General features: G+C 36.7%; 2 protein-coding genes across 17 annotated transcripts in view; one reads left to right on the top strand and one right to left on the bottom strand.

Annotated features, from left to right (window-relative positions):
- Positions 1-14,996, bottom strand: part of LOC104902901 (protein ALP1-like) — a 47,217-nt gene extending 32,221 nt beyond the window's left edge. The window contains exons 1-5 of one of the 15 annotated variants that reach the window (XR_007275035.2): positions 13,373-14,995; positions 12,411-13,263; positions 11,623-11,665; positions 9,685-9,997; positions 7,902-8,538 (exon numbers count right to left, since the gene is read on the bottom strand). Coding sequence is in view for 7 of the 15 variants with exons in the window: in XM_048645952.2 (XP_048501909.1) it covers positions 6,891-6,984; positions 13,373-14,814 (1,536 nt within the window). In the remaining 8 variants the exon portion in view is untranslated. Of the gene's footprint in view, positions 1-6,658; positions 6,985-7,901; positions 8,539-9,684; positions 9,998-10,045; positions 10,731-10,753; positions 11,524-11,622; positions 11,666-12,410; positions 13,264-13,372 lie in introns of those variants that run through there. The other 14 variants (XR_007275038.2, XR_008969706.1, XR_008969707.1 and 11 more) reach the window with 14 other exon arrangements.
- A 3,605-nt stretch (positions 14,997-18,601) lies between these two features.
- On the top strand, positions 18,602-22,641 carry LOC125491523 (uncharacterized). 2 transcript variants are annotated; one of them, XM_048647281.2, is made up of 5 exons: positions 18,602-18,960; positions 19,171-19,256; positions 19,338-19,398; positions 21,372-21,698; positions 21,804-22,641. In XM_048647281.2, the coding sequence occupies exons 4-5, from the start codon at positions 21,372-21,374 to the stop codon at positions 22,254-22,256; spliced, it is 780 nt and encodes a 259-aa protein (XP_048503238.2). In that variant the 5' UTR covers positions 18,602-18,960; positions 19,171-19,256; positions 19,338-19,398; the 3' UTR covers positions 22,257-22,641. The 2 variants fall into 2 exon arrangements, with proteins under 2 accessions (XP_048503238.2, XP_048503239.2); XM_048647282.2 differs by lacking the exons at positions 18,602-18,960; positions 19,171-19,256; positions 19,338-19,398 and having other exon boundaries at positions 20,805-21,698.
- The last annotated feature ends 2,992 nt before the right edge of the window (positions 22,642-25,633 follow it).

The following is a 25,633-nucleotide window of genomic DNA, read 5'->3' as shown; positions in this document are numbered from 1 at the left end:
TCAGACAAATATTTGTCTAAGTAACTCCTCGAAGAAGGATAGGCCAGGGACACCTCCCAGGGTAGGGGGATGGTACCCTCGGCCTCCTCCTCCTCGGCTTGCGAAGGAGTACTTGGGAGGGAAAGCGCCTCAGGCACGCCGAGGGATCCGGGCAACTTATTAAAGTTGACACCAAAACCATTCCCATACCCCTCACTTCCTCGGCTAAATTATAAGGAGGTGAGGGAGGGGGTGTCACTGACTCGGACGAGCTCCCCATTATTTATCAACAGAAGGGGGTCGGCCGATTTTATTAAAAGCAAGAGAAGAAAAACTTAGCGAAAAACAAAACAAGTGCGTACCTGGTCGGACGAAGAAGATGGGGCTCGGACTTAGGAGAGAAAATGCTCTAAAGTAGAGAGAGAGAGAGCAGAAAACTCAAATTTAGAGAGAGAGAGAGAATTGTAAAAGTGACAAAAATCTCTCCCCTCTCTCCTACTTATAGGCAAAAACCTCGGTCCCCGTGCTCCACGTCACCTCTTGGACCGGGCCTTGTGTCTTCAACACCTTAATGGGCCTCCCAACTGCCCAAAACTGTTCAAAAGGCACAACCCCTCGGAATATCAATCGTCACAAAAGTCATAAATAACCAGAAGTTGAATCGCCACCATGTTTTCAAGCACCCCAATAATCCACCGTTGCCACGTGGCATTTGGGTTCCCAAGAACTATTAAGTTCACCAGCTCAGTATTGCCAGTTCATCAGCTCAAGGTTACCCACTCGGTCGCCTCAGCCAGTGGTCCAAAACCTTAGGTACCGGCTCGGACAAGCATGGGGCTCATTGGCCCCTCATCCGAGCCGCGTCCACCCAGCTCGGCCCTTGGAGGCACTCCTCCTTGGTTGAGTAAGTCTCCTAAGTCCCAGATTGACTTAGCGAGAGCAGGCACCGGCTCGGACAAGCATGGGGCTCATTGGCCCCTCATCCGAGCCGCGTCCACCTAGCTCGCCCTTGGAGGCACTCCTCCTTGGTTGAGTAAGTCTCCTAAGTCCCAGATTGACTTAGCGAGAGCAGGCACCGCCTCGGACAAGCATGGGGCTCATTGGCCCCTCATCCGAGCCGCGTCCACCTAGCTCAGCCCTTGGAGGCACTCCTCCTTGGTTGAGTAAGTCTCCTAAGTCCCAGATTGACTTAGCGAGAGCAGGCACCGGCTCGGACAAGCATGGGGCTCGTTGGCCCCTCATCCGAGCCGCGTCCACCTAGCTCAGCCCTTGGAGGCACTCCTCCTTGGTTGAGTAAGTCTCCTAAGTCCCAGATTGACTTAGCGAGAGCAGGCACCGCCTCGGACAAGCATGGGGCTCATTGGCCCCTCATCCGAGCCGCGTCCACCTAGCTCAGCCCTTGGAGGCACTCCTCCTTGGTTGAGTAAGTCTCCTAAGTCCCAGATTGACTTAGCGAGAGCAGGCACCGGCTCGGACAAGCATGGGGCTCTGGCCCCTCATCCGAGCCGCGTCCACCTAGCTCAGCCCTTGGAGGCACTCCTCCTTGGTTGAGTAAGTCTCCTAAGTCCCAGATTGACTTAGCGAGAGCAGGTACCGCCTCGGACAAGCATGGGGCTCATTGGCCCCTCATCCGAGCCGCGTCCACCTAGCTCAGCCCTTGGAGGCACTCCTCCTTGGTTGAGTAAGTCTCCCAAGTCCCAGATTGACTTAGCGAGAGCAGGCACCGCCTCGGACAAGCATGGGGCTCATTGGCCCCTCGTCCGAGCCGCGTCCAACCGGCTCGGATAACCATGGGGCTCATTGGTCCCTAGGCCGAGCCGTTCACTAAACTCACCTCTCCTTGAGGAGACCGGGTCGGCACTAAGGCCACCCCTCTCCTTGAGGAGACCGGGTCGGCACTCAAGCCACCCTTCTCCTCGAGTAGACCGGGTCGGCACTCAAGCCACCCCTCTCCCTGAGGAGTCCGGGTCGGCACTCAAGCCACCCCTCTCCTAAGGGAGACCGGGTCGGCACTGAGGCCACCCCTCTCCTTGAGGAGACCGGGTCGGCACTAAGGCCACCCCTCTCCTTGAGGAGATCGGGTCGGCACTCAAGCCACCCTTCTCCTCGAGGAGACCGGGTCGGCACTGAGGCCACCCCTCTCCTTGAGGAGACCGGGTCGGCACTGAGGCCACCCCTCTCCTTGAGGAGACCGGGTCGGCACTCTAGCCACCCCTCCTCCTTGAGGAGATCGGGTCGGCACGTGCCCTCCTTTCCTGCCTGAGAAGCAGGGCCACCTGGGTTACAAACTGTCTAGGTTCCGCCACGAACTGGAAATATTTCAGCAAGGCCTCGATATTTCCCATTCCTGGCGTGGGGCTAATTGTTTGGGCTTATTTCCTGGTTTAAGCTTACCAAGGATAATCCAGCCCAATAAATGCCTTAGAGCTTCCAGTGGGCCCCACCTGTGATGGTGCATTCCAGCTGTCAGTGCCCCTAGCTGGCCTACAGTTGGGAAATCCCCAGCACTATAAATACTCAACCCCCTCATCAATGAGAAGGTATTGAATTCTTACCTAACAAAGCAGAGCATCTCTCTCTAGACTTTATCTCTCTAAGCTTGATCACTGACTTGAGCGTCGGAGAGGCGATCCCGGAACCACCCCCGGGGCAGTCTAACCGTTACTTTTGCAGGATTCCGGCGTACGGACTTTGGACTCAGGACATTCGAATCTGACCCGGTACTCCCTAAGCAAAGGAATCATAACCCTCAATTTCTAGACAGAAACAAGATGCATATGATTTTCTTTGTCAAAGGAACTTCAGTTCTTCACACCGGCCATGACATTTTCTGTGAAATTGCCTCCTAAGTGGAAGCTCTTGGCTTGGAGGGTTCTATTCTCATTAAGTGTGAAATCTATATCTATATATCTATTTACTCCCTCCGTTTCCTAAAGATCTTCCCACTTACTGTTCCTACAGATACCAAGGAAAATCAAGTTGTGTGGAGCATGGTATGAGTAAAGTAGGAGAGAGAAAGAGATTAAGATAAATAAACAAATAAAAAGGGGTTAAAGTAGGAGAGAGAAAGGGAGTAAAATTGAATTAATAATGTAATGGTGGATCATATGATAGTGACATGAGAGGGTAAATAAGGAAATTTGTTTTGCCAAATAAGGAATAAAGAAAAAGAGAGAAGATCTTTTGGAAACACCCTTAAACGGAAAGAGAGAAGATCTTTAGGAAACGGAGGGAGTATATATCTATATATAGAATTTAAAAAGAAAGACCATAAATCCATAAGAAAAGCTCTCACATCACTTTTCAAAACAAACTCCATGCACGACATGTCACCATCTCATTCAATTCAATTATACGCCATGTCATCAGCTCATTCAATTCATTAATACCACATGTATACCATGTCATTCTGTTAAACTCTATTAATTAAAAATATGACTACAACAAGATTTGAACCCATCTCTTTCTCATCAAACACTGCACAACTACCAATTCAACCAACCTTAACTATTGTTTCCTATACCCCTCTTTTTAAAGATATTGTTTTGTTGTTCAATGCAATAAAAATTAATCCATATGTTTTAAAGATATTATTTAATTGTTGAATTTAATCTATTTCCTCCGTTCCAAATTAAATGCAACAAATGGGTATTATTTGTGAGATATAAAAAATTCAATCGTTACATTAATTTAAAACGGAGGAAGTGAAAAAGATGGTTGTAATAAGATTCAAACCCAACACTTTCCTATCAAATAATACACACTTATCAAATTAACCAACTTTCATTGTTAATTAATATATCCCTCTTTCTAAACAGATTTTATTATTATTGGAGTATCCCTTTCATTTTCAAGTCTAGTGAAAATTAAATACAGAATATAACATTTCTATTGAGTTGAGCACTTGAGCACCATTGAATACATGATTATAATTTTTTTAGTTAGGCCTCACAATCAGAATCAAATACACCTTTTTTTCACTTCGGTCACTTTGGTCCACTTAGAAATAGTGCAAATCTATAAAATATATTGAAGCGTTTGCATCATGTAGGACTCCTCAACTTTCACCAAAATTGTGTTATAGCAAAATTCGAACAACAGTTTCTTATCAAATAATACATACACTTATCAACTTAACCAAGTTTTATCGTAGTTTCATATATTCCTCATTTTAAACATAATTGTTCTATATTTAAAGATAATCTCCCCTTTTATTTATGACTCTTATAGTCAAAATTAAATACGGATTATAGCCTTTTTTTGAGATGGGTTTTCAATCAGAATGAAATAAATCATTTATTAATGTGGATTGGTACACCTAAAAGTAGTGCAAATTTCTTAATTTTAAAATAACAAAAACAAAAAAACAAGAAGAGATTAAAACCTTCAAAAAAGAAAAACAAGAAGAAGAATTGACGTGTCATTATACACCATTTATAACAGCAACCGACTTGTAATGCTTTTCTGAAAGTATTAAGTTTCAATATTATGTACTAGTCGTATATGCACGCAATGCGTGCGTCGACAATCTTTTGTAAATAGGCATATAATTTTTTTAATCTAAAATTATTTTGGTAGTAATTTAAATTATTAAGTTTTTTTGTTGATATTATTATCTTTTTGAACTAAAGGTGACCGATTTTTACTTATTTTCTAAAATTTTGGTCGAGATTTAATAATTCTTTGTCAGCGGCTTTAGTATAGTTCTTTAACGATTGTACAGGTTCATAAACCATATTGTTTGAACTTTGTAAATACGAATTATTTTGTTGTCATGATATATCACTAACTTTTTTAAAATTGAAGACTTTAATTAATTTCGTGATGATTGTGTAAATCTAGTCAAGTTATTAATGGTGAATTGCATATTCCAATTTTGACTTATTCCATATGGCAAGTTGCATTGATTCTCATTTTTAAATATATTATGAAAAAAACATTGTTTGATTTATTAGAGGGTATTCTAGTTATTTCAAATGAGGACACCACACCTCCTCCCTTTACTTATATAATAGAGATTATATTAAGTTTTAAAACTTACTTTAGGGTACTCTACTATTTTTGTATTATATTAAGTGTTAAATTTTTCTGGACTACATTTGCAATCTCAATTTCACTAGGTTACTTATATGAAATGTAAATGTATAAGATACTTCCTTTATTTATTTAAAGAAAATGATATACATAGCGGTAAGGGTTATGTATAGGGGGATTAAAATGAAAATAAAAAATGGAATCAAGCATTTATTACCTCAATTAATGTGAAATTTTGTCATGAATTTTGAAATTACTGTTTTCATTTCTAGAAATGTAATTAATGTTTATTTGTATCACTTAGGGCTACATATAACATTACCCTTATTTTAAATGTGATACTTTGACCCAAAAAAGTACTAATTTTCGGTCAAATTGTCACATTCTAAAAAAAACGGAGATGTAAAAAGAACCTGCATAACGTGGGGCAACGCCCGAGCCAAAATGCTAGTTGCTTTTTAAATTTGCGGGGGTTAATGATGAAACCGAAGATCATGTCTTCCGGGACTATTATTTTACCAAGCATATCTGGAGTGCTTCCAGCCCTAGCCTCAACCTAAGTTCTATCCAAACTATTCCACTGTAGAAATGGTTACATAATTTCTTAATCTACTTCTTAAAGGAGGATGGGCATGATAGCCCATGGAGTCAGAATCTCCTCTTAGTTTTGTGGGCCGTTTGGGTTCACCGGAATAAGGTTATATTCAAGCCAGTGCTGCCTGACCCCAGAACGATCATGGGCTGCGGCGGCGTTCTCTCACAAGACCGACTATCCCAGTTCCTTGCTTATAATCAACATTCATCTAACACCAACGTAGCCAAGTCTATTGTGGCTGATGTATCTATAAGATGGATCAAATTGAAGACATTTTCTTGTATAAAAATTGCAAGTATTGTATAATAGTAACATACATGCATCACAGTACAAAAAAATAATGAACTAGTAAGACACAATCGTTCAGAAAAATCTAAGAAAACGAACAATAAAGCCACAAAAACAAAGCAGCTACTGCTAAACGATGTCAAGCACCAAGTAAATATTAATACTCCGTACTTAAGAAGGAAAAAAATAGAAAATGAAAAGGCATCGTGCAAGAGTAGTGGACTGAAAAGTGAAAACATGTTTGATGACACTAAAAAATCGATGATTCGCCAGGCTAAGTTGTTATCACAAACAATTAGAAGAAAGCGAAAAGTTAAAGCTTATGGATTGTTGTTGAATTTGCAAGTTTTAAATTTCTTGTTCAACGAAGCAAAAAATTAGAAGAAAAAAAAAAGAGAGAGAGAGAGAGAGAGGAAGAGAACGGAAAATGGAGAGTGTATACTTGTTTCAACCAAGTTGTTGTGATGTAGGAAATGTAGTGCTGCTGGTAATAGGTCAGCTTAGTGATTGAAGTGCTAAACCTGAGTTAACTTCAACACCATTCAAGTAACTGAGATTTGCCATTAACGTTTAATCATCACTTAGGTTATATTTTTTTATTGCTACACTAATTAAGTGAAGCCACTGATAATTAAACTTTTAATTGGCTACCACCGATAAAAGGCCGAAGCATATGAATATGACCAGTACTGAGAATTTCCCCAAAAAAACCAAAAGAAAAAGGCCTCCAACAGTGCAAATCGACAATCAAACAAAGTCATTTAAGATAAGCCATCAGCCACTTCCAACTCATAATTTGCAAGTTCATTTAAAACCATGCCAAAGTAGCACACAGATAATTATTTACAGACTAATTAATAAGTTACTAGTAACCGTTCACCATCCTAACAAGTACACAGCAGCATAGCAAATTTTAACCTGGGGCAATCATATACAGGCCAAATTATCCAGTTAACAAAAGGCAAAAGCAATCTTTAGCAAGCCAAGAGAGGAGCTACGCAATTCGCAGTTGCAGCCCGAAATGGGGAAAGAACTCCTCACTGTCCACATAGCTGCCTTTTTTAGTTGAGTCCTCGCTTTGTTTCCACCTGAGAAAGAGAATTATAGCAACAAAGGCAGTTCACATGTTCAAATTCCAGGAACCAAGTATATCTATGTACCATATGAAGAGAACGGAGGTTTTTGGTTAATAAATTTTGAATGTCATTAATACCCTAACTCAATATCAACAATTCCATCACAATCTTCTATATAAAAAGAAGTAGAATTGATCAAGTATAACCAGGCCTTAGCTTTTAGTTACGTAGTGTATGGCTCAGTATCTATTGACCTCAAATTTTTTTGCCCCTATCTAGCCCCCATGATCAAGCAAGGTGATACAAGTAATTCTATAATTGAAATAACTTCTTACTTACCATTCGGAGTACATATCTATGTAAAAGTAGGCCCTGCAGGGCTAGACACTGTTTGGCTATGTCAATTGCCACAAACATAATAAATAAGGGAAATACATACATTATGTTGGAATTCTAACATAAAGATGGGAGAGGGGAATGAAGAAGAGAAAATGATGTTGAAAAGCTCATACAATCCAAGAAACAAAGTACATCAAGTGGCCTATAAGGCTTAAGCAAATAACTAATTTAACACAAAAATAGGAACACTAAGGGTCCGTTTGGTAGGGCGTAAAACGTTTTCAACTGAAAATGGTTTTCCATGGAAAACCATTTACAATGGAAAACTCATTTCCATGAAAGTTTTCCGTTGTTTGGTTGGATGAAAAATGATTTTCCATGGAAAGCATTTTCCTTTGTTTGGTTGGATGGAAAATCAACTACTCCTATTGAATATGGATACTCCTTATTGTATAGTAATTTCACTTCTTTTTTTTCCTCTCATATTGCTACCCCAAATTATTATGAGGAAGAAATATGATATGTTTTTTTAAAAAATAACAATATATTTTATTTTATTTCAAACATAATAACATAAGATAATTAGAAAAACCAAACACTCATTTTTTTTAGTCTTTCCAAAATTTGAACAATCCATAACACGATAATATAAAACTATTAGGCATAACAATAGTTCATTAAAAAAACCCCTAAAACACATACTATGTATATAATTCTCATCAAAAAGTTAGTAGAATAAAAAAAAACTTAGAGTAGAGACTTGACAAAATTTTGGAGCCATAGCTTGCGAAGAGGTTCACTCTTTGTCAAGAAAGCCTTAGCAAGCATTTCACGCTCAACTAAGTGATCAAAAGCAGCAACACGAACGGCTTCTTCGACATCATCCATTTTCATGAGCTCTTCATAAAGTTTCTGCACATCAAGTTGGTTTTGGGAAATTTTTTTGAGAGCAGTGACAACTTCTCCGAGTTGAGCAGAAATATGTTGCAAGTCACCCTCTTCCTCTTCGACCCAAGACCTCTTCCTATGAGACCTAGGCTCGGAAGAAGTTGCACTATCTGACTTGGTAGGCTCGGTTTCAACAGTACTTGGCTGTCCACTTGAGGTCTGAATGTCACCAAACGTCTTGCAAAAATTACCCCTTGCAATCTCCTTGCCCGCTACTATCGATATCTCCTCATACATCTCAATTTTTTTGTTCAACTATTTCTCATGAGATGGATGTTGCTGTCAAATAAAGGATTAACACACATCAATCATCCAATAGAATTGAACTGCAAAACAATGCTCAATAGTATATGCCCACATTTGAACTGCAAGTCTGCCACACAACATTGACACAAAACAGAAGATAGAAGTACCTGTTGATATAACACAACTAAACAATAAAGCTTCTTTCTTCTTTTTATAACACAACAGTGAGAAAGAAAGCTTTGAAAACATGACAAATTTTTGGCAGACTTGCAGTAAATAGTAAATTACCTTTTCTATTGACAGCAATAATGCAATCTGGATCTTGAATGCTTGCATTATTTTAACAACCCTAATTGGTAAACATGACGAATTAAACTAATAACTCTCTCATACTACTAAATTTAAAGCATATTTGAACATCTTCAAAATAGTATGATAACAATAACATCTGGATTTACATCACCACCAAAGTGAGACATACCAACTTTTGGAACCAAACACATGAATCCCAATTTCCACTAAAATTACCATGCTTTATAATAATTTACTTATGAAACGATCATATGTCAATGCTACCCATCATTAACATCCCTTCCTTGTCCTCTAAAATTCTATCTAAATTCTCAATACCAAGTTAACTTCCTCAGAATCACTTTCTATCACCAGTGCATTGGTAGCAAAACAAAGCATAAACAGCCAACTGAGAAATAATGCCAATTTTTGGCAGTAAACAGTAAATTACCTTTTCTATTGACAGCAATAATGCAATCTGGATCTTGAATGCTTGCATTATTTTAACAATATTTGGTTCTTGAATATATAAACTTTAAAGATAGGATAGTTTGCTGGAAATTGTGTAAACTGCTTTTTTTTTTTAATTAAATAAAAATTAGCCTAAAGGAACAATGTCTTAGTATTAAGATCATAATACAATGGTGTGCTATACTACCTCTATGTTATTTGTTTGTAACAATTTAACTTTTATATTGATTATAGACCTGAAACAGATTTCAATATATATTGTCAACATTTCAATGTATCATTATACATGATGTTATAACTCAAAGACCCGAGCTTCTTTCTTCTTTTTATTTTTGTTTGATTTTATTTGTGTTATTTTTGAACATACCAAACAATAGAGCTTGATAATGCAAGTTAGATACATCGATCTTTACATACCTGAATATAAGCATCATATGTAGTTGGAGATGCAGTTACCATCTTTACATTGTCATTCCAACCAAATCCGGATCTTCCCCGCACTTGAGAAATAATTCCCCAACTACTTCTCACTGTTATGATTCTCAACATGGTCAGCCGTACATGTGGTGTGAAACTTTTCAGAAATCATCTTTGCAGCAGCTATAAAGGAGCTGGTCCTGAAAGTGTTATTTGGCCGCTTTCCTTTCCTCACTTCTTCAGCAACAAATTCCAATAACTCCTTAGACATTGGTTTTGTCCAACGAAAATTAGCTTTCTTCTCTTCCTTTACCTGAATAAACATTTCGAGAAAATCGCAAAAACTATATAATTTCTATGCAGTCATATAGCATAAACATTTACTATTAGCATCCTTCACTTCATCAGGCCAAAAAACAGCAACACTGAACCAGAAATCAGAGTTGCAATAGGGAGAGCAAAGTAGACACGAACAGAGAAATGTTATTCACAAATTCACCAAATTAAGCAATACTCATGTTGCCTTTTGTAATAATAAGAACGAGCAAAATCAGTACTAATACAACTTCAATAAATTAAGAAAAAAAAATTACAATTTTAATTAGTTCGACGCTTTTTGTATGAATTCCACATAGCCAATGCTATGGCATCACGCTTTTTCACACACTCTTTGGTTTCTTCACGCACTTCCTTCCTAGAAAGTGATGTTCTTGTATCTTGTGATGCAATCTCTAAATCCGCCTCTCTTGTAATTTCATCATTTCGATCAACCCCCCTAAGTTAGTTATGTATTACACAACAAGCCAGAACCACATCCACTTGGATTTCAAATGACCAAAATGGCTCTGCATCCAAGACACGAAATCTCTTTTTTAAAACTCCAAACGCCCTCTCTATACACATTCTGAGTGAAGAATGGCGCAGATTGAATAATTCTCGTTCATTCTCAGGAGCGTTGTTGGCATATTCTTTCAAGTGGCATATTCTAAATGGAGGCATAAAACCTTTACGATCCCCATACCCAGCATCGGCAAGATAGTATTTCCCTACATCCGTAAATTATCATTAATATTTTATTCAACTGTGAACTTTAGATCATTACTGCCAATAAGAAAATATTTTACCTTCGGGAACGTTAAACCCCTTTTTAAGTGCATCACCCAAAACCCTTGAATCGTGAGCGGAACCCTCCCAACCAGCAAGGACATATGTGAACTTTAGATCAAAATCAACAGCTGCTAGAACATTTTGTGTTGTCTTATCCTTTCTTCCCCGAAATCTCTCTTGCATATCAAGAGGAACAGATGCACGTACATGGGTCCCATCTATAGCTCCTATGAAGTCTTCAAACCAAGGAAAAAATCTAGAATTGTTCTGAATTTCTGGTTGCAAGTCAGTTGCTGGTGGTTTCACGACATATGGGTACAATCGAAGGATTGCTTGGAGCATAATATGGAAGTAGCAATGTATAGTCCATGTAGATCGAAAAAATCTTCCCCCAACATCCCGAAATCTCACATTATGACCCAACACATATAGAAAAAGTAATACTTGTTCCTTGACGCTCATTTGCTTGCTTTTCGACAAAAGTCCCTTTTCAACTAAAATATTACATAAGCTATAAAAAGCACTAGGTCTCGTACGAATCTGCCCAAGACAATGACAATCACCACAATATAAAACACTATCGATATTAGCCTCCCTCAAGCTATCCCTATTAACATAAGGTTGCCTAATTATTTTAGGTCTTCTAGTCCTAGATTTATTTACTTTCAAAAAAGCAAGGACAGATGCAATAATGGCAGCAACAGCACCTACGATCATGCCTTTACGGATTATCTACAAATATTCGAAAAATCAAAAAGAAAATTCAAGGAAATTAGTTATTGAATACAAAGAACATATAACAAATTATTAATGGGCAAAACAGATTATTACCTGAGACTTTTGAACATCGTTTGACTCCATTATAGTTTCCTAACTTAAGACAAACCAGAAAGAAAAGTTAACATGAAGACAAACAATATAATAGAGCTTGCATTGGAAACTTACCCTACATAAAAATGAAAATCTAAACTTATAAACGATTACAATCCAAAAAAAAACAACTAGCACAACAATTTCAGATACCATATCAAACCAGCACCAATCGTAGTCATAAACCAAAGTAGGAAAGTAGCCCAGCAACAACACTCATAATGATTAAAAATGTCAGCTAATAAATGAACACAACAGTAACACAACCCTTCAAATTTGACAACAATATCAAAAGATCATCAAAATGAAAAGACAAATCAGACAACGAAAATAAACATAAAAACATAACACGAAAATAAGTAATCTGCACGTCAAAAACTTACACATCAAAAACAACAAAAACTGATCAATTAGAGCTTATACAATGTCATAAAAACCTCTAAAACTCCAGTACACAACTGATCTCCCTAAACCACTGATTGAATTTCACTAAAATCTCACCTCAAAATTAAACTATATCAAATAATCAAAACCCTAGATATAATTGGACTTATTAACCTAAACTAAATCAAACAAATTTGCAGCAAAACATACCCTTAAAATAATCGGATTTCGTGTAAAAAGAACCATAAAAACAATCAAATATTCAGCAAATAAACCCTAAAAATAATCGAAATATGTAACAAATTCGAACCCTAAAAATCCTAAATACCGAAATTTATAAGAAAAAAATAGAGATTAGAATGTACCAAATTCGACGAAACGAAACCGTATTGAGAGAATCTGCTTCAAAATGGCGTGAAATTTACCCGTTTGATGAGAGAGAAAGTGTAGATGAGAGGGAGAGGTGAGTAGTGAGTATAGATGAGAGGGAGAGGTGAGTATAGATGAGAGAGAAAGTCATATGTTTGTCGAGAGAATGGAAAACGTTTTCCTCCCAATTTTGGGGGAAAATGTTTTCATTATAATGTAAAACTATTTTACACCTTTATTTTACAGCCCAATTTTCCAGCCCAAACCAAACAATGGAAAATGGGGAAAACTATTTTCAGTGAAAACCTTTTACGCCCTACCAAACGGAGCCTAATTGAAAGTGGACTATCCATGTTTCTAAAACTATAAGACTAAGTAAACCAACCAATTACTGCTATTAAATAATAGGAAACAAAAATAACTACTTTTTGACTTGCTAGTAATTAATTTGAAGCACTAATTCCAACACATTTCCGAAAAGAGCTTCTCAAAGTCGTTAGTGCAAAGACATGATATGCTTATAAACTGTTAACATTATCATACCCTCATACTGTGACATATTTTCCAAATAATTTGTTTCAATGTATAGGCTAATGAACGACCTATGTCATTTTCCAAATATTCAACCATTAACATAGTAACTACTAACCGGGCGAATAATTTGACGTATTAGAGGCCAAAGCAGGTGAATTTGGGAGATGTACAAGTCAAAAAGTGGAGCAACTACAAAAGCAAGTAGAGAAGGCTTGCATAATATAAGGATATGTAATCGAAGCACATTGATAACGGCAAATATACAAGTAGCATGGGTCGAGAATCATCAGATCAACAAAACCCCATATTCATTCCCTGGAGCACAACAAAGCACACATGAAAGAAAAAGATTCAACATAAGCATGAAAGAAAGAAAGCATAAGTTAGTTAGTTAGTTAGTTGGGGGAAAAAGGATCCGACTTACAATAGATGAGCGTATCTAATACACTGGACACCACTGAGTTTGCAGCAGTAACAACCCAAGAGTTTGGTGTCCAAAGTAGCATTAGAGTCGTTTTTGGAGACGAGTAAAAGTATGAAGTGGAATTGGGTTACAGGTTTCTCATCTTCGACTTCCTCATCAATCAAACAAAACAAATCACCTTGGAGATGGAACAGAAACCTAGGCCTACATGGACCACCAAAATGCTGCAGAAATTCGCCTTCGTAAAGCTTGCAAGATTTCCAATCATAGCAGCAAAGGCTGAGGGGCGTATGCGCCCCATTGAGCCAATAAGTAGCGTTATGCTCCGCAACAGGGACGGCAGAATCCCCGTACTTTTCAAACAAGGTGTAATACAGATTGTGGTCTTGGTCATCATCCTTGAACTCGGTCCAAGACTGGTCATGAGTGTCGTACCAGTACATGACGGTGGCAGAAGGGGCCGGATAATAGGCGGTAGAGGCCACAAGTATCTTCTCTTCCCCTTTGTCTCCAAGACAAGGCAGCAACACCATGGTCTTACTGGGGATTCTAGGGAATGGAGGCTCAGGTAGTGCACGAAACTGACCACCGGGGCCGTACACTTCACCAAACGGCATGTCAGTGGGTTTCTCCACTTCAGGGAAAGGCGGGCGGTTGCCTCCGAAGAAGTAGAGTTTATCGCCCACAGTCACAACCTGAGGAAAGAACCTAGGGGAGGTCAGGGGCGACTCAACCCAGCTCCAAATGCAAGCATTAGTATCATCATCATCAATACTTTTACTTTTAGCTTTGCCTTTTCCACTATCTCCTCTAGCTTTGGCTTCTTTAGCATGGTCATGGTCATGGTATAGTTTTGGAGGAGGAGGAAACTGAGCTTGGATCATCCAATGACTGAGATTAAGGCGGGGACGTTGCAGTAGATCAAATTTTTCTTTGTTTTGGTCTAAGAAGTAAGAGAGGGGTTTGGGTTCAAGTTTCCAACTGCCAGTATACATTTCAGAGGCAACATTATGAAACGCCCAGATGTCCTCGTCACCGCCAACACAGTAAAGAGTGTTGTTGATACAAACACACAGCGAATTCGGAGGGGGCGTGCAGGAGCTGGGGTACATGGGTTTCATAACTTTTAGGAGGGATTTTTTGGTAGGAAACAGGTTTCGATCGCACGTACCTATGTCGTGATTATGGGTGGTGGCGGCCTCCTCCCGTTGCTTGTGTCGATTAACCATCTTATTCATGGATTTACAAACATCATCAAGCCTGACCCACATTAGCCCGCGACCCGTGCACTGAGTCCTCAACATCACGCTGAATTCCGGTATCACTGATAACTTATCAACCTTCCTTTTGTCTTCAGCCTTTTTTGGTGCCGGTGATGATTTCTTAACCTTCCTTTTGTCTTCAGCGGCCCTGGGTGGTTTATTTGCCATCTCTGGTGCCATTATACTACTTCCGAGTTCCGATCAGATGCTACCAACGAGTAAGTTTGGGAGGTTTTTTTGGATTTGCAATTATAGAATTTTTTAATTAATTTTAGGATTTCGGGATCGGCAAGGTGCCAAGCAGAATTGATTTGGGATGTTAGGGTTCCGTTTGAATATCTCTATTCTTATGGGAACTATAGGGGGACACCAAAATAATGAAAGCTCCATTTTACCCTCATTAAGTTAATAAAATTACAACTAATCACTACGTCCACTAAACAAAACTGCCACTACAAGCAGTTAACTAATGCAGTAACCGAAAATATAGAAACAAAAAACCACACGACAAATTTTTTTCTCCATTTTCTTCCTCTTCCAAAATCTTCAATCCTTCGAGATACTTTGTTCTCTGTTCATCTTCTTCCATTGCATCAGCACAATTTAATTGGAAAATCAACATTATGTAATTATAAAGCATAACTAAAAAAAATTTCCCCATATTCTTTGTACAACTATAACGTCTAATTATTTTTTCTGGTGATTTCAACTATGGAGTCAAGATTAAGTGACCCACATCTTGAAGAGCAGCAAGCAAATCAAATGAGTTGCAGTTTCACTCAAGAGAGAAAAAAAAAAAGGTATGTTCTTACGATAAACTAAAATCACAATAACCCAATGTTACAGTACTTATGTTTCAAAACTTAAACTTCAATTAAATTTGCATCATGACATTCTTGATTAGTAAAGTAAATATTTTAAATTCGTGTGATCCATTTATATGCGTTTATATCCATATAATCATAAAACTAGACATTATACGAAAGTTCTTCTACACTATTATTGCATCATGAAACTTCTTCCCTTTGATTATTATGAACTTATCTCTTTCATAAAAAATAATGTTAAATGTAGAACTATATGGGGAATTTAAATTCATCCGATTAAACTTCTAAACAAGAAAAAAAACTAATTTCCAACTAATAGCACCCATACTTATCTCTTGCATTTCACAAGAAATTAAGAAAACCCACACAACTTTTTATCAATTGTACTGAAAAATGTAACTACAACAAAAAAATTCCTACCAAAATCTTTCACATGCAAAAACTAACCTGCAAGTCAATATTGAAATTGGCAACCTTGCACAACTTAAACTAAATCGACACTTATCCCTATCTATAGTTGTTGAAGAGTTGCCAAACAATTAGCATCCAATTTCTTCATTTGTCCACTGAAATTGTAAACTCACTACTTGATTTCAATTTCCCCCAGTAGTGAATGAAAATGGGGAAATTCGTGAAGACATGAGTGAGATGGGTAAGACACTTAAGGTAGCGGCACCGATGAAGTCGCCAATTGACATAACGTATGATGCAGAGACAGTCGCCAATGGAGTCACACACGATGCTAGGAGAGAGAGAGACATACCCCATAGCAGAGGAGAGATGCATTTCATGGAGGGAGAGTGGAAGAAAGATGTTTCATAGAGGGAAAGTGGAAGACAGATGTAAATAAGGTATGTTATAAGTCATGTCTCTCTCTATTTATTAATATGAACATATTATAGCTTTGTACATCAAACTTTGACTTGAATATGAAACTTATCTATACAATATAGTCCAGTTGTTACTTGGTAGTAAGAGAAACGGTGGGCTTGATCAAAATTAAAACTTTGTTCATGCACAATGTAATCAACACTTTTTGTAATAGAATTGTTTTTTTATATTAGGACAATGCTTTGATTGATAGTATTTTTTTTTTTTTACAATAAAGTAGATTGATAGTCACATACTCATATATTCATGCAACACTATTTTTCCTTGAAACTTTATGAGAACTATTATAGTCTTTATATAGGCTCTGTTCTTTTCGACTGACGTGGGCTGAACTAAATTGAACTGAACTGAACTGAATTGCACTGAAATGAACTAATATGAATGAAAACCGTGAGAGAAAACTAACTGAACTTGGCTTAACTCAATTGAACTGAACTAAACTGAACTGAAAATAAGTACAAAAGAACAAGAACATAATATAATAGATCAACTTTCTTGAAATGTTATGTATTTCATGAAACTTGAATTGTTGTTTCTTATTTATAATTTTTCCAAGTATAAATATTTATGGTTAAGATTGTTTTGTATATAAGGAAACACAAATAGTCAAAATCTAAAAATAATCATAAATGTATTAAACCTATGAGAAAACATTATTACTAGAAAAAGTCATGGTATATATATCTACTTATCTATTATAATAAAGATGGCAAACGAGTCATACGAGAACGGGTCACAATCGGGTCAACTTTGTGTTTGAGTCGGGTCGGTTCCGTTCCAGTATGAGTCCATCTCGAGTCCATAAGATTTTAGGTCGCACTTGGTCGGGGTAAATCAGTTTATCAATGTCGCAAATAAATAAAACAATATACGACTAACGAGAGTAAGTTAAATAATGAATGAATAGTGGCAAATCAATATAATATTTCATAACAATTTTTTCCTTAAATTCTTTTAAAAGGCCTAATATGACAACTTATCAGTAGGGGTGTAAGCGGACTACGAAAAGTCCAGAGTCCAATCCAGTCCAGTCCAAACTTGTCGGACTAGACTGGATTAAAAATTTTTTGGACTGGACTCGAACTCAAATTTTCGAGTCCAAATATTTTTGGACTGGATTTGGACTCATCCCTTTGGAATCCAATAAGTCCAGTCTAGTCCAAAAATATTTATATATACACACATATATACACACACACACGCGCCCACACACACACACACACACACACACACACACACACACACACACACACACACACACACACACACACACACACACACACACACACACACACACACACACACACACACACACACACACACACACACACACACACACACACACACACAACACACACACACACACACACACACAGAGACAGACACACACAGAGACAGACACACACACACACACAGAGACAGACACACACACGCGCTAGTCCAAAAATATTTATATATACACACATATATACACACACACACACACGCGCCCACACACACACACACACACACACACACACACACACACACACACACACACACACACCCACACACACACACACACACACACACACACACACACAACCCACACACACACACACACACACACACACACACACACACACACACACACACACACACACACACACAACACACACACACACACACACACACACACACACACACACACACACACAAACACACACACACACACACATAAACACACACACCACACACACCACACACACACACACACACACACACACACACACACACACACACACACACACACACATATATATATTTATATTTATATTTAATATATATATATATAATGTATATATTCAAAAAAATTGATACTATTTTTAAAATTTTGGACTTTTTCAACCTTCCCTCTCTAAATATTTCAACTGGCGCCAGACAATTTTACTTGGCGCCAAACTATTGCACTTAGCTCCATTTTTTAAATAAGTAAATTATACTAGCAGTACTGCAGTAATAGGCTAGTAGCAGATTAATTCTATCTCATTTCACTCCTCGGTCCTTTTTTTTGCTAGTTAAGTAAAGTATATTGATCACCAAAACAACTATACAAACCACCACAAACCAAGGGAGAGACAAACCAACTAGGTTGGACCCTCTCCCCCAAGGCCTGCCAAAAAGCTAATTACAAATCAACATTGAGTTAGCTCTATCTCTTAACCAACTTCTATCTCTATTTGTAATCTTATATAGGATTACGGGCGTGTTCGGCGACAGCTTTTGGAGTAGCTTTTAGTGTTTTGACTAAGTCAAAACACTAATTATGTGTTTGGCATGCTAGAGGTTGAAGTAGTGGTTAGTGTTTCAAGTAGCTTTTCACTAGCTTTTCACAAACGTTATAAAATATAGCGTTCAGTTTATGATAACAGCGTTCTACTTTTTTTTTTTTTTTTTTTTCAAAGGAAAATAGGGCGACATATTTATGGAGACTGATTCTCATCTCTACACTCCAATCCTCCATATCTGACTCGCATCGCTCTAATAGCTAACCTATGGTGATGATTATGGTATTGCTTCTTAGATGAAAAGAAAAGATGTATTGGCATGCAATTCAAGCTAGATAAAGGTTAGTGACGATATGGCAGTAATTATTACAGAGGGAATGAGATATAAAGATTTCACAAAACATTATGATACACTTTGCTTTTGATTAATGTTTTACAAACCTTGAATAATATTTTTGAAAAAAAAATCCACTTTTTATGGATGAATATTTGAGATTAACAGAATCTCTATTATTCAGGCGCTGTAATTTCTTGTGTGCGTGATATTCTAGGTTTGAGTATCCCAAAAATAACAATATGTATATGTTTATAAATTCTATGGGAATTAACAGTATCATCTCCAAATTTCTTCGTCGAGGTAAATCTATAATTCCTCTTTCTATTATGACTAATTTTTTTGCTCCTCTTTTTTTTAAAGTATGAATTTTACATTGTACAGATTCTTCCATTTTTCATTGGGTTCATAATTATCACAAGAGATTCAATCGCCTGAAACCAAGGTATGTGATTTGTCTCAAAAATTACCTTTATTGATGAGTTATTGTTCGCTTAATTTGATTGCTGATTTTTTTTAGTTTGGTTTTTGTTTGATCGATTGATAAGTGAGTATGATTTTAATAGCTGAATTGGAAAAAAATGGGTTTGACTGGGTTTTAGTTGTGGGGATTTGGGATTTTTTTTTGGGTGTTTGACTTGAGCTCAATTTGATTGATTTTGAGGAAATTGAAGTAGTTTTTGTATTCATGAGCTTAATTGTCGCTGTTATTAGCTTAATTTGTTTGCTTTGGACTAGCAACTTATAATACAAAGATCATACAAATATTATGGACTATGGTTTAAATTCCATATATTAAAACGATTTTCCATAATGCCTCTTTTTGCAATTTGCATAATTTTCACTCAAACATAATGTTTGCTTGCGTATGAGAACTACTCTGCACCAACATTGTACATGGTTAGACTGTTGCATTTTGATTATGAATGGTGTACGTTGACTTGTCAAGTTGTTTGGATAGTCTTTGTCATTGAATGTGATCTGCACTATATTTCTTTAAAATGGAGAATACTCAGAAATTGAATATCTTGTTGACAGTAGGAAAAAAAGTGAGAAAAGAAATTAAAGATGGAGGGATGTAGGCTAATACTACATAAGAATATAGGGGGTATTATAAGAAATTGAAAATCATACGCCTGCATTTTCTAAGCCTGCTCTGCCTGCATTTTCTTTCGGATGATGATATAAGATTATCAATCAATAGGACAAAGAAGGATGACAAAGCTGACAAATGGATAAAAATCATATACTCTTATTATTCTTCATATACATCCTCCAATTAACCTTACGTTGTACATTTATTAAACTGTTGCATAGTTGATTATGAAAGGTGTATTGTTGACCTGTCAAGTTTTTTGTATAGTATATGTCATTGAATGTGATCTACACTATTTATTTGAAATGGAGAATAATCAGAAATCGAATATCTTGTTGACAGTAGAAAAAAACTTGAGAAAAGAAAGATGGAGGATCTAGGCTAATACTATATAAGAATATGGGGGTATTATAAGAAATTGAAAACATGATTTAGCTGAACTTGAGGACTAAAACTACTCATCTGTCAATGTGGATCTGGTGTTATTTCAGTAAAATTGTAGCATAACATATTGAACTCAACTATCATATCTTTTTCTTTATAGCCAAAAAGTAAAGATAATAAATTTGTTTCACTAAGAAAAGTTATAGGACCTTGCGAATTAATACCATATCAGTGTTGAGTTTTACTGTCACGTGCTGGTTCTTGGATGAGCTCGCAATTGAAAGGGGCCTTTAAGTGCTTGATTTGGTCTATCTCTGGTTTGTAACATTTCTGAAGTTGCTAGATCATACAACTTGAATGGTCTTAGGGAGTTTGTGTAGTGCGTAATGTAACAGAAATACTGCTTTGGTGGTGAGGAGGTATAATTTGATGATGTATAGGACATGAATTGAGAGTGCTTTACTTCTCGTACTTTCCATGCTTTTTTTCAATTTCTTTTCCAGACTGCTTCATATCTAGACACTCATTTTCACCCGAGCAGTAACTTATGGTAGCTTCTTTCAACTTTGAACTTTTCACTTTGATTCATTTCATATCCAATAATTAGACTATTAGAGTGTTACTAGGAGTTTTGCAGATCATATTCCAACTAAAGTAAAAGATATGATAGTTGAGGATCTAGGCTAATACTATATAAGAATTTGGTCTGTGACTGGTTTGTAACATTGAAAGGGGCCTTTAAGTGCTCTTTTGAGTTTGTGTAGTTTAGTTCGTAATGTGAAGATTGGAGTGGATACTTTTTAGATTTTTACTATCTTCTTAATCATGATTTTCTTTGTTTCCTTCAATAATTTTGCTTTGTTTCTATTATTATTGTTGCTATTAATTAGCTTGGTAATTAAGATTTTATATTCTTCATGGTTATGTTAAATACGTAGATGGCTTCATCTAGTAATAAAGAAGGGACGAAAGAGGTATTTAAGTGGACTGATGAGGACACTATCATCCTGTGTGAAGTATGCCTTCAATTCATTAAAGACAATGGTCGATCACAATGTTTCAAGTGGAAGGAAATCCAAATAGACGTGGAAAAAAAAATTGGCCGTCCATTTAGTAACTTGAGTAGTTGCAATCATAAATATGATGCAATGAGAAGAGATTGGCGTAATTGGACTAAATTAAAATCTTCGGAAACTGGTCTCGGGTGGGATCCAAATTCTGGAAAAATTGATGCATCAGATGAGTGGTGGCAAAGAAAAATCAAGGTGCGTTAATATTTATTATCCATAATGATTTTTAGTAATATAATTTTCAACAACACTAGGATAACAATTAGTGGAATTTAATACAAGTATTGTTTATTTTTGTAGGAAAATCCAGATATTAAAAAGTTTCGACACAGGGGTGTCAACTCAACTCTTGAAACTAATTGGGATAAATTATTTGGAGACTCGTATGCAACGGGTGAAAATGTTTATGTACCTTCAATGGACCACATTGAAGACCTTACAGTAGGGAATGAAAATACTGAGGAAGAGTTTGTAGAAAATCGTAGAGTTGATGATTTTACAACTGAATTATTAGATGAAGGGAACTTTTTTCGAAATTTTGTGGAACAAGCAAGAAATGGTGCCACCTCAGGTAATCGAGGAGGTGGTTCACAAGTAATTAGTGAAGGTGCGGATAATGACATGCATTCTTCTAAGAAGCAACCTATGACAAAGCAGAATAGTGTACCGTTGAAGCGTGCAAGAAGGCAGTCTGCTGGATCTGCCATGTTGGCTAAGGAAATAAGGAAATGTCACAATGTGTCAAACTTATGAGTAAAAGCAGCTCTATTGATAGCATTGATCCATCTATGTCCACAATCCCTGTAGCAATGAAAATGCTTAATCGTATGGTAGAAAATTACGAATTAGAAAAATGTAGTGATTTGTGGTTTTATGCTACTACTGTAATTCAGGATCCTAGTAGTAGGGAAGTCTTCTTTAGTATGGAGGATGATGAAACTAGGGTTAAGTGGTTGCAATACTTGCTTAACGAGAAAAACAAGCATTGAAGCTTCTTTAGTTTAAGACTAATTTCTTATTTGCTTTTACATGTTTTTATTGTGTTTGAAGTGTATGGATAATAAGTTTCTTGTATTTTTTTCTTTTGAGGATGTAGTTGAATTTATATTTCATATGAATTTACTAAAATCTTTGTTTATGGTGCATATAATTGTGGTTTGCTTCATAATTGACAGGTTCAACATAATATGAATGTCGAAAAGAAAAGCAAAATGTGTATTGCAATAGCGTACACAATGTCTCTAATAATTACATATTATTATAAGTACATTTACAAGGAACCTTGCATGACTTCAATTTTAACGGGGGAGATGTGGATGAAAGAAGTGATAAATGGCCACCCTATTCGATGTGTCAATGCATTTAGGATGGAGCCTCAATTATTTTTGAGATTATGTAAGGAGTATCATTAAATTATGGGTTGAAAGCTAGTAGTAACATGCCTATTTTTGAGAAAGTCGGCATATTTTTGTACGCAATTGCTCAAGGTGCCTCAAATAGAGTTCTTGGTGAGCGTTTTCAACGTTCTGGTGATTCTATTAGTAGAGCAATTCATGAAGTTCTTAATTCAATTTCTTGTCGAAAGGTGAAGAGTCTTGCACATGATATTATAAAGCCTTATGATCCCGATTTCACAAGTGTGCCTGCAAAAATAGCTCAAGATAAAAGATATATGCCATTTTTTAAGGTACATTTTATTTAAGGTTTCTATTTGTGTCCTATATATGTATAAAACTATAATGTTTATATATGTCTAATATGGGATTTATATGATATTCTTACAGGATTGTATTGGATGTATAGATGGTACACATATAACAGCATGATACCGAGGATCAACAAATGCCTTATAGAGGAAGGAAAGGAATTCCCACATTTAATGTAATGGCTGTCTGTGATTTTGATATGTGTTTTACATTTGTATCGGCGGGTTGGGAAGGTTCAGCACATGATACTCGGGTTTTTCTTCATGCGATTGAAACTCCAGAATTAAATTTTCCTAAGCCACCTGAAGGTATTTTTATTTACAAATCATTTTTATGTTTCGAATATAATTTTACAAATTTGGGAATATAGTATGTGTTACATGCTAATAAATTATTTTTTTCTTCAATCAAATTTTATGTAGGTAAGTACTACTTGGCTGATAAAGGGTATCCAGATCGAAAGGGTTATTTGGTACCATATCCCAAAAACAAGGTACCATCTAGAACAATTTAAACACACACCTCCACGAGATGATCGAGAAACTTTTAATCGCTGGCACTCATCTCTTCGAAGTTGCATTGAGAGATGTTTTGGAGTCCTGAAGCAGAGGTGGAAAGTACTTACTAACATGCCACAATATAATGTTGAGACACAAATACAAATTATGGTTGCTACATTTGCATTGCATAACTATATTAGAATAAATTCACCTAATGACCCCTTTTTAGAGTTTTAGAGGAGTATCCTGATTTTATACCCTCGTCGGAGCTTCCTGATGTTCATGTTACTTCAGATGTGGTGGAATTAGAACGGGAAGCTCTACTGAAATGCAGATTATTCGTGATAAGATAGCGGAATCTTTATGGCGAGCTAAACGTAGCCAAGTAAATTAATGTAAAGGATATTAGTTTTTGTAGAATGTGTTCCTGATGAAGACTATTTTTGCTTTTTAGTTAATGCATATGAATGCCATTTTATTATTTTAGTGTTTCACAATCCTAATTTTAAATTTATGCTAAATTTATTTGGAGAGTTAGACAACATTATTGAATTATTCGAAATAATATTATTTTTTCATATTTTATTCATTACAAGATGGTTTTAGTTTTTATAAAGTGTATACATTTGAATACTATATTAAGAGTTGTAAAATCCAACTAAAATTTATTTGTTATGAAAAGTAAAATAATGCATTGTGTTCATAATATAAACATTTGATTTAACCATATAGTAATTAATCATATAATTATAATTAATATTATAATTAAAAAATATGTTATTTTTATCATATATAAGCATAACAGCTACTTTTACCGAACACTTATATTGTAAACAAGCTACTTTCACAGCTAAGAGTAACAGCTACTAGCCGACAGCTAACAGCTACCCGAACAGCTAACAGCTACTCCAACAGCCAACAGCTACCCAACAGCTACTTTTGCCGAACAGGCCCTACACTATAGATTCTATCTATACAAACTTTCTGAATTCTATGAACATGATGCCTGATGATATCAATTTTACAGTTCCAAACTGCATCATTCCTTGCAAGCCATATGAAATAGATAGCAGCCCCCAGCACTGCTAGTAGGCTTTGCTTCTGGAACCTTACCTTCTGCTGGTAAGCACTTTCCTACAGCTGCTGTCAATGGTGTCTCCAAATAACTCAAACTGCATCCACTTAGAGATTGACTTGCACACCTCTAGACTGAAAGGGCAGTTAAAGAAGAGATGTAAATGAGTTTCATCCTCAATACCACATAATCTGCATAATGGATCATTTGTAATTCCCATGTTTCTTAATCTCAGGGCTATATTAAGCCTTTCCTTCATAACAAGCCAGCATATAAACCTATGTTTGGGAAGAGATATCTATTCCAAACAAATTTACTCCAGATCACCTTTTCATTTTCACCAGTAAGCTTCTTGTAGCACTCTTGAATTGAGAACTTCTGCATATTAGTCAATTGCTGAGCTGTATATATCATTTTCATCTGTTCCTTTACTTCACAAATTCTTTTCCAGTACCAACTACTATCCTGGGTGAACACATATGACCACCACTCAGCACCCTTGATATAGACTGCATTGATCCATCTTAGCCATAAGCTATCTTTCTTTGCTTCAATTGCCCATACATATCTACCAAGTGCAGCTACATTCCACTGAGTAATCCTTCTCAACCCAAGACCACCTTCACCTTTAGGAGTGCACACATGCTCCCAGCTAACATTTCCAGGCCTATGACTGAAATAGTCTCCACTCCAGAGGAAAGCCCTACAAATGTTATTGATCTCCTGCATAACTCTTTTTGGAATTATCATCAACTGTGCCCAGTATGTATGAAGGCTCATTAATACTGAGTTTATAAGCAAAGCTCTTGCCTGATAAGCCAAATTCCTTGAACTCCAGCTTCTTATTCT

This window comes from Beta vulgaris, chromosome 6 (genome assembly GCF_026745355.1).
Source record: "Beta vulgaris subsp. vulgaris cultivar EL10 chromosome 6, EL10.2, whole genome shotgun sequence".
In the NCBI taxonomy this organism is placed as follows: Eukaryota; Viridiplantae; Streptophyta; class Magnoliopsida; order Caryophyllales; family Amaranthaceae; genus Beta; species Beta vulgaris.
This window is presented reverse-complemented; position numbering and strand designations above follow the sequence as displayed.

What these genes read in the sequence shown, in the direction of transcription:
- LOC125491523 (XM_048647281.2), top strand. Translation starts at nt 21,372, where the DNA reads ATGGCTTCATCTAGTAATAAAGAAGGGACGAAAGAGGTATTTAAGTGG. An exon ending in GGTGGCAAAGAAAAATCAAG is followed by an intron (nt 21,699 to 21,803) that starts GTGCGTTAATAT and finishes TTATTTTTGTAG; the next exon opens with GAAAATCCAGATATTAAAAA.